This window comes from Protomyctophum bolini (assembly GCF_963924005.1).
Source record: "Protomyctophum bolini genome assembly, chromosome: 19".
NCBI lineage: Eukaryota > Metazoa > Chordata > Actinopteri > Myctophiformes > Myctophidae > Protomyctophum > Protomyctophum bolini.
Window position 1 is genome coordinate 40,840,949 of NC_137880.1, and position 9,829 is coordinate 40,850,777.

The window sequence follows — 9,829 nt, forward strand, 5'->3', positions numbered from 1 at the left end:
ATTGATCCTATAAACAATTTAATATAGGGTATAGTTTGCCCACCAATTTTGGAGCTCTGGCTCCTTTTTAGTTTTTGGAGCTCAAAACTAAATGAACTGAACCGGTTCCCATTGGGAACCAACCGGTGGAAAAGGGGTCTCAGAGCTACAGACTAATAATAATAAACTTTATTTGTATAGCACTTTTCATACATAAATGCAGCTCAAAGTGCTTCACAGGGCAAAAATAGAATTAAACACAAGTATAGTTAAAATTATAAAACAATGGCAAAGAACAAAATTGAATATAAGAACATAAAATAAATAAAAACAAATAAAAACAAATAAAAACACCACATGCAGCAAATCAGTCAGGACAGGGTAGGAACGTGCATACTAAAACTCAATTAAAAGCAATGTTGTAGAAGTGGGTCTTGAGAAGGGTCCATTCTATCATGGAACTCCATCAAGGACCCCTGGGGGTCCCCGGACCCCACTTTGGGAACCACTGCTTCTAGCCTGTCTCGAAAGGAGGGATAACCTCCCACAACCTGGCAACCCAGACCGTCTCAGTCATTGCCTCAGGAGGAGCGTCCAGGAAGCGTTGAAAACATTTTAGTTTAACGCAAAACAAAACAAATACAACATTAATACTGGTTTATATCGCGATGTTTGTCATTCTTATAGTTCACAGCATCCCTGTGTGGAACAGCAGTGAGTGTAGCTTCAGTTAGAGGTGTTTAGATGGAATAAAAACACAACCTTTCTCTACTTGTTGGGTTTTAAACGGATTCCAGGGAGAGAGGATTTAAACAGGATTCACTGGGACTTTATTTTAGATCTGTATAGTGTGTGTTTTGGGTGTTAAAAAAAAAAAAAAAAAAAAACCTTCACAGATATATAGTTTTATCACAACATGGACTAATCATTGAATCAAGACGTCGTTAGAACCATGCTGCCGTTCAGCGGGGCGTCCGCTCTCACCACGCCGAGCAGGAAGCCCTTCAGCCCGGGTCCGGGAACCAGCTTCAGGTCGGTGGTCTGCCTGGAGAACCAGGAATCACGCACGCGCACGCACACACACACACACACACACACACACACACACACACACACACACACACACACACAATATTTATTATTATTGTTATTGTTATTATTTGAATATAGCAGATCTACAAGCTCACAGCAAGTGTCACAAAGTATGTCTTGTTTAAATTGTCAATATAATAAATATTGACGATTTGGTTCCATGTGTTACACTCTCAGAGTCACAGACCCGTAAGGGTCCATTTGGTTCCATGTGTTACACTCTCAGAGTCACAGACCCGTAAGGGTCCATTTGGTTCCATGTGTTACACTCTCAGAGTCACAGACCCGTAAGGGTCCATTTGGTTCCATGTGTTACACTCAGAGTCACAGACCCGTAAGGGTCCATTTGGTTCCATGTGTTACACTCTCAGAGTCACAGACCCATAAGGGTCCATTTGGTTCCATGTGTTACACTCTCAGAGTCACAGACCCGTAAGGGTCCATTTGGTTCCATGTGTTACACTCTGAGAGTCACAGACCCGTAAGGGTCCATTTGGTTCCATGTGTTACACTCTTATAAGCATTATGTTATACTTTAGCTATAGAAACATAGCAGATCTACAAGCTCGTAGTGCGGCACTCACTGAATATATAATATATTCTTTCACAGCAAACCTTTTTAACTCAAATCTTTGCTTTTTTGAGGTCCCTGGAACTACATATTTTCAGATGGGGGTCGGTAGCCAATAATATATAATTTTTGGGGGTCCTTGACATGAAATAGAGTGGCTGACAATGTTATCACACATAAAGATGAAATTACCTACCTAGGTTCCATCCTGGAGGCCAATCTTTCCGGTGATAAAATGGCCACCAACGTAATCAAAAAAGTCAAAGAACAAGATTCCTTTACAGGATCTCCTCACTGGTCAACAAAAACACCTTGAAGACCTTAACAGGAGCCCTCGTACAAGGTTTCTTTGACTATGCATGCACCTCCTGGTACCACAGCACCTCAAAGGCCCTTAAAACAAGGCTCCAGACCTCCCAAAACAAACTGGTCAGGCTCCTACTTGGCCTCACCCCCCGAACCTACCTCACCCCTGCCCACTTTGACAGGCTGGGATGGCTTAGGGTCGACGACAGAGTACAGCATCTTGCAAAGGGTCTGGTCCACAAGATTTGATACACCACCAAGATACCCATGTACCTGTCTAGATACTTCCTTAACCCTCTAACACCCACATTAATTTCTACTTGCAAAAAATAGATTTCAACCTTACTACTACTTTGTACTACTAGGACTAAAAAAGATGTTAAAAAGATAAAGTTTGATGAAAAATCATAATAATTATATAATAATATAATAAATTAATAATTTACCTTTGGGGGATATCTTTCACAATAATGAATAAAACATGTTCTAGACATTCTAATGATCACAAAAAAACATATATTACAATTATTGTACCTACTTTTATTAGGGTAAAGGTCAAAAGTCTTAGGTTAAAAAAAAATCTAAATCCATTTTTAATTTGTGTGAATTTCAGCCTCTGTGGGGGGTATTTATATGCAAATATCATGACCAATGGCATTGAAATGGCATTGCAATGAACATCACTGATGACGTTTAGGTGAAAAAAGAACAGAAAAAAATTATAATAATTTAGTAATTCATTAAAATATAATTGTTGCTAAAAAGCAACGCTGGGTCTTAGAGGGTTAATGTAAACAAAGTCCACACCCACAACACCAGAGGGAGTGCAACAAACCATGTACAGCCCAGATTCGGCACACAAGGGACTGAATTATTTTCGCTCCTAATGCCACCAAAATGTGGAACGCCCTACCAACAGTCATTAAGACATGTGAATCCCTTGACTCCTTCAAAACCGCTCTCAAAGGGCACCTACGGACGGCTGCAATTCGAAACTGGCCCCCGTAAAATCTGAATTGGAGAAAAAATATTAGTGATGCACCGAATATTCGGCCGCAGAAAATATTCGGCCGCAGAAAACGGCTAAAAATGCATTTTCGGCCTATTCGGTTTCGGCCCGAATAGTAAATATATCACCGAATAGTGTATGCAATGAATGCATTCAAAAGAGCTGAATGGAAGGTCGAAGGTTAAGTGGGGATACTAAAACAGCGATATTCAGTTACACTTCATACCAATTATACTGTGCGGGTGTAGGTATGTTAAGTGATAACCACTTTCAACATGGCATTATAGGCAAAAGCTTTCTAAATCTTTCAAATTTTCCAAACATCTACAAGCTTGTAGGTCAACTATTTTCGCTATGTGTTGTACAACAAAGTATATAGTGCTTAAGTGGCATTCTGGACTAGACCTGTCTGGCTGGAAACATTGTGGTTGCAAGGACTGACCTTCTGACCTTTCAGCTACAGGACTGTGTCACAGTCATTACCAGGTGATTGAGAGATTATTTATTCTGTACTTACTCTGTATAAACATACTATTTTAACTACTGATGCACCCAATATTCGGCCGCAGAAAATGTTTGGCAGAAAATGGCTAAAAAATGCATTTTTGGCTTTTTCGGTTTCGGCCCGAATAGGCAGAAAATATTAATATATCACAGAATAGTGCAGTGTTTCCCAACCTGTGTTCCGCGACACTTAATTGCATACACTATTCAATAGTGTATGCAATTAATGCATTCAAAAGGGCTGAATAAATGTTTTATGGACCCATAATAGTGATTATTATTTAAGTAAAGTTTTGCCATAACCATTTATTTTGCCATAAATCAGGTAGCTTTAAGGTACGGCCATGACAGCAATGGTAGGAAAAAAAAAGATGTATAATATTAATCATATTCGGATATTCGGTATTCGGTTTTCGGCCAACCGTGTCCTATATTCGGTATTCGGCTCCGGCCAAGAATGTTCCGTGCATCCCTAATTAAAATATATTTTGGAGAAAAGAAATTGCTCATAATTATGCAATGCCACCACATTCTTAATCCTTTTCCTTGTCTTTATCATGGGCCGACTTGTGAAAGCTGCATGCTTTTATTGTGAAAATGGTCTCAGTTCTCACAGCATATTTCCACGTGCTGAAAATAGCTGATCGACAAGCTCACTCTCTCTCTCTCTCTCTCTCTCTCTCTCCATGGTAACACAGTGTCTCTCTACCTCCAGACTGACGGAGAAGTTCATCCTGCTCCTGGTCTTCTCTCTCTCTCTCTCTCTCTCTCTCTCTCTCTCTCTCTCTCTCTCCATGGTAACACAGTGTCTCTCTACCTCCAGACTGACGGAGAAGTTCATCCTGCTCCTGGTCTTCTCTCTCTCTCTCTCTCTCTCTCTCTCTCTCTCTCTCTCTCTCCATGGTAACACTATGTCTCTCTACCTCCAGACTGACGGAGAAGTTCATCCTGCTCCTGGTCTTCTCTCTCTCTCTCTCTCTCTCTCTCTCTCTCTCTCTCTCTCTCTCTCTCTCTCTCTCCATGGTAACACAGTGTCTCTCTACCTCCAGACTGACGGAGAAGTTCATCCTGCTCCTGGTCTCTCTCTCTCTCTCTCTCTCTCTCTCTCTCTCTCTCCATGGTAACACAGTGTCTCTCTACCTCCAGACTGACGGAGAAGTTCATCCTGCTCCTGGTCTCTCTCTCTCTCTCTCTCTCTCTCTCTCTCTCTCTCCATGGTAACACTATGTCTCTCTACCTCCAGACTGACGGAGAAGTTCATCCTGCTCTTGGTCTTCTCTCTCTCTCTCTCTCTCTCTCTCTCTCTCTCTCCATGGTAACACTATGTCTCTCTACCTCCAGACTGACGGAGAAGTTCATCCTGCTCTTGGTTTTCTCGGCCTTCATCACGTTGTGTTTCGGAGCCATCTTCTTCCTCCCCGACTCCTCCAAGCTGCTGCACGGAGTCTTCTTCTCCCGTTCCTCCTCTTCCTCCTCCTCCTCTTCCTCCCAGACGGAGAGCAGCGTGGGGGGGGTTTCTGAGGACAGCGGGGGGGCCGGGGGTCTGCACCAAAGGTAGGGAAAAACACCAGAGTACCCCTTATCAATAACCCATTCTGACCTGAGATCAGATTCTAACTATCCAGTACCCCTTATCAATAAGCTGTGGGTTTATCCAGTACCCCTTATCAATAAGCTGTGGGTTTATCCAGTACCCCTTATCAATAAGCTGTGGGTTTATCCAGTACCCCTTATCAATAAGCTGTGGGTTTATCCAGTACCCCTTATCAATAAGCTGTGGGTTTATCCAGTACCCGGTATCAATAAGCTGTGGGTTTATCCAGTACCCCTTATCAATAAGCTGTTCATCCAGTACCCCTTATCAATAAGATGTGGGTTTATCCAGTACCCCTTATCAATAAGCTGTGGGTTTATCCAGTACCCCTTATCAATAAGCTGTGGGTTTATCCAGTACCCGTTATCAATAAGCTGTGGGTTTATCCAGTACCCGGTATCAATAAGCTGTGGGTTTATCCAGTACCCCTTATCAATAAGCTGTGGGTTTATCCAGTACCCCTTATCAATAAGCTGTGGGTTTATCCAGTACCCCTTATCAATAAGCTGTGGGTTTATCCAGTACCCCTTATCAATAAGCTGTGGGTTTATCCAGTACCCTTTATCAATAAGCTGTGGGTTTATCCAGTACCCTTTATCAATAAGCTGTGGGTTTATCCAGTACCCCTTATCAATAAGCTGTGGGTTTATCCAGTACCCCTTATCAATAAGCTGTGGGTTTATCCAGTACCCCTTATCAATAAGCTGTGGGTTTATCCAGTACCCCTTATCAATAAGCTGTGGGTTTATCCAGTACCCCATATCAATAAGCTGTGGGTTTATCCAGTACCCCTTATCAATAAGCTGTGGGTTTATCCAGTACCCGGTATCAATAAGCTGTGGGTTTATCCAGTACCCTTTATCAATAAGCTGTGGGTTTATCCAGTACCCGGTATCAATAAGCTGTGGGTTTATCCAGTACCCCTTATCAATAAGCTGTGGGTTTATCCAGTACCCCTTATCAATATGCTGTGGGTTTATCCAGTACCCGGTATCAATAAGCTGTGGGTTTATCCAGTACCCCTTATCAATAAGCTGTGGGTTTATCCAGTACCCCTTATCAATAAGCTGTGGGTTTATCCAGTACCCCTTATCAATAAGCTGTAGGTTTATCCAGTACCCCTTATCAATAAGCTGTGGGTTTATCCAGTACCCCTTATCAATAAGCTGTGGGTTTATCCAGTACCCCTTATCAATAAGCTGTTCATCCAGTACCCCTTATCAATAAGCTGTGGGTTTATCCAGTACCCGGTATCAATAAGCTGTGGGTTTATCCAGTACCCCTTATCAATAAGCTGTGGGTTTATCCAGTACCCCTTATCAATAAGCTGTGGGTTTATCCAGTACCCCTTATCAATAAGCTGTGGGTTTATCCAGTACCCGTTATCAATAAGCTGTGGGTTTATCCAGTACCCCTTATCAATAAGCTGTGGGTTTATCCAGTACCCGGTATCAATAAGCTGTGGGTTTATCCAGTACCCGGTATCAATAAGATGTGGGTTTATCCAGTACCCCTTATCAATAAGCTGTGGGTTTATCCAGTACCCCTTATCAATAAGCTGTGGGTTTATCCAGTACCCGGTATCAATAAGCTGTGGGTTTATCCAGTACCCGTTATCAATAAGCTGTGGGTTTATCCAGTACCCCTTATCAATAAGCTGTGGGTTTATCCAGTACCCCTTATCAATAAGCTGTGGGTTTATCCAGTACCCCTTATCAATAAGCTGTGGGTTTATCCAGTACCCGGTATCAATAAGCTGTGGGTTTATCCAGTACCCCTTATCAATAAGCTGTGGGTTTATCCAGTACCCGTTATCGATAAAGGGTGTGGGGGTCCCTGGGGATCCACAGGGTCCTGTATGGTAGTAACGGTCTCTGTGGGTCCCTGGGGGTCCACAGGGTCCTGTATGGTAGTAACGGTCTCTGTGGGTCCCTGGGGGTCCACAGGGTCCTGTATGGTAGTAACGGTCTCTGTGGGTCCCTGGGGGTCCACAGGGTCCTGTATGGTAGTAACGGTCTCTGGGGGTCCTGTATGGTAGTAATAAAGGGTCTGGGGGTCCCTGGGGGTCCTGTATGGTAGTAACGGTCTCTGGGGGTCCCTGGGGGTCCTGCATGGTAGTAACGGTCTCTGGGGGTCCCTGGGGGTCCTGTATGGTATTAACGGTGTCTCTGGGGGTCTCTGGGGTCCTGCATGGTAGTAACGGTCTCTGGGGGTCCCTGGGGGTCCACAGGGTCCTGTAACAGGGTGTGGGGGTCCTGTATGGTAGTAACGGTCTCTGGGGGTCCCTGGGGGTCCACAGGGTCCTGGCTAAGATCCAGAAGGATCACGCTCTGGCTCTCCTGGAGGCCAAGGACACGCTGCAGAAGATCCAGCAGGAGATCCAGGAGGACAAGGATCGTCTGGCCCAGGAGAAGAAGAAGGAGGGGGACAACCTCCTGCCCCCGCTGCCCCGGGACGCCCTGAGGCCCCCGGGGGCCACGGGACGCCAGCCCCAAGACCCCCAGACCCAGGAGAGACGGGCCAAGGTCAAAGAGGTGAGTGTAGTATATAATATACATATACATACATATATATTAGGGATGCACCGAAAGACAAAATTCTTGGCCGAAAACCGAATACCGAATATCCGAATATGATTAATATTATACATCTTTTTTCCTACCATTGCTGTCATGGCCGTACGTTAAAGCTACCTGATTTATGGCAAAATAAATGGTTATGGCAAAACTTAACTTAAATAATAATCACTATTACGGGTCCATAAAACATTTATTCAGCTCTTTTGAATGCATTAATTGCATACACTATTGAATAGTGTATACGGAACACAGGTTGGGAAACACTGCACTATTCTGTGATATATTTTCTGCCTATTCGGGCCGAAACCGAAAAAAACTAAAATGCATTTTTATCCATTCTCTGCCCAACATTTTCTGCGGCCGAATATTGGGTGCATCACTAGTTAAAATAGTATGTTTATAAAGAGTAAATAATCTCTCAATCACCTGGTAATCTGAAAGGTCAGAAGGTCAGTCCTTGCAACCACAATCTTTCCGGTGATAAGATGGCCACCAACGTAATCAAAAAAGTCAATCAAAGAACAAGATTCCTCTACAGGATCTCCTCACTGGTCGACAAAAACACTTTGAAGACCTTAACAGGAGCCCTTGTACAAGGTTTCTTTGACTATGCATCCACCTCCTGGTACCACAGCACCTCAAAGGCCCTTAAAACAAGGCTCCAGACCTCCCAAAACAAACTGGTCAGGCTCCTACTTGGCCTCACCCCCCGAACCCACCTCACCCCTGCCCACTTTGACAGGCTGGGATGGCTTAGGGTCGACGACAGAGTACAGCATCTTGCAATGGGTCTGGTCCACAAGATTAGATACACCACCAAGATACCCATGTACCTGTCTAAATACTTCCTTAATGTAAACGAAGTCCACACCCACAACACCAGAGGGAGTGCAACAAACCATGTACAACCCAGATTCGGCACAAACAAGGGACTAAATTCTTTTCGCTCCTATGCGACCAAAATGTGGAACGCCCTACCAACAGTCATTAAGACATGTGAATCCCTTGGCTCCTTCAAAACTGCTCTCAAAGGGCACCTACGGATGGCTGCAATTCGAAACTGGCCTCTGTAAAAGCTGAATTTGTATCTGGATTGTACTATGTTTTTGTATGGACGTGGTGTTGGGTGCCTGCACATATGCACACATGGCATCAACGCATGGTGTTGTGTGCAGGCGCCCTACACTCTGTCTTTGTACTATGTTTTTGTATGGACGTGGTGTTGGGTGCCTGCACATATGCACACATGGCATCAACGCATGGTGTTGTGTGCAGGCGCCCTACACTCTGTCTTTCGTTTTCTTTTCTTTTATCCCCCTGTTCCCCTCACTGTATATATACTTTTTTTCCCTTTTCGCTTCCTATATGATGAATTCCTGTTCTGTTCTTTAACTACATAGAAGTGTCTATTTGTTTGTCTCTAAATGTTTTGATGAATTGAACAATGTGGACCCTGTTGTAAACAAGTGTAAGGCTTAATTGGGTCGTCCACTCACAGTTAACAGTCTTTGTATTGAGTTTGTGCTTGAAATGTACTGTAATTCTGCAAACTGTTAATAAAGATTTCAATCAATCAATCAATCCAGCCAGACAGGTCTAGTCCAGAATGCCACTTAAGCACTATATACTTTGTTGTACAACACATAGCGAAAATAGTTGACCTACAAGCTTGTAGATGTTTGGAAAATTTGAAAGATTTAGAAAGCTTTTGCCTATAATGCCATGTTGAAAGTGGTTATCACTTAACATACCTACACCCGCACAGTATAATTGGTATGAAGTGTAACTGAATATCGCTGTTTTAGTATCCCCACTTAACCTTCGACCTTCCATTCAGCTCTTTTGAATGCATTCATTGCATACACTATTCGGTGATATATTTACTATTCGGGCCGAAACCGAATAGGCCGAAAATGCATTTTTAGCCATTTTCTGCCGAATATTTTCTGCGGCCGAATATTCGGTGCATCACTAATATATATATATCGACAATATATATATATATATTTCGATATATATATATATATATTTCAACGTCAGGCCTAAATGGGATAATTGCAGGAGGATGCGGGATTCGCCCGCTGGTTTTATCTTGACCGCCCGCAGGCATTTTAATACCGCCCGCGCCATCAACATTTACGCTGGGTGCCGTTCCCTCTACTCTATAGCACCCTCTAGTGGCCGCTCTACTGCGG

The 9,829-nt window shown here is 43.4% G+C and overlaps 1 protein-coding gene across 1 annotated transcript in view; it reads left to right on the forward strand.

Moving 5' to 3' along the window:
* The first annotated feature begins 563 nt into the window (after window positions 1-563).
* man1a1 (mannosidase, alpha, class 1A, member 1) overlaps window positions 564-9,829 on the forward strand; it is a 46,833-nt gene continuing 37,567 nt past the window's right edge. Inside the window, exons 1-3 of the mRNA XM_080790915.1 lie at window positions 564-1,011; window positions 4,803-5,015; window positions 7,355-7,589. Of these exons, the coding sequence (XP_080647041.1) occupies window positions 932-1,011; window positions 4,803-5,015; window positions 7,355-7,589 (528 nt within the window). The 5' untranslated portion in view covers window positions 564-931. The remainder of the gene's footprint in view (window positions 1,012-4,802; window positions 5,016-7,354; window positions 7,590-9,829) is intronic.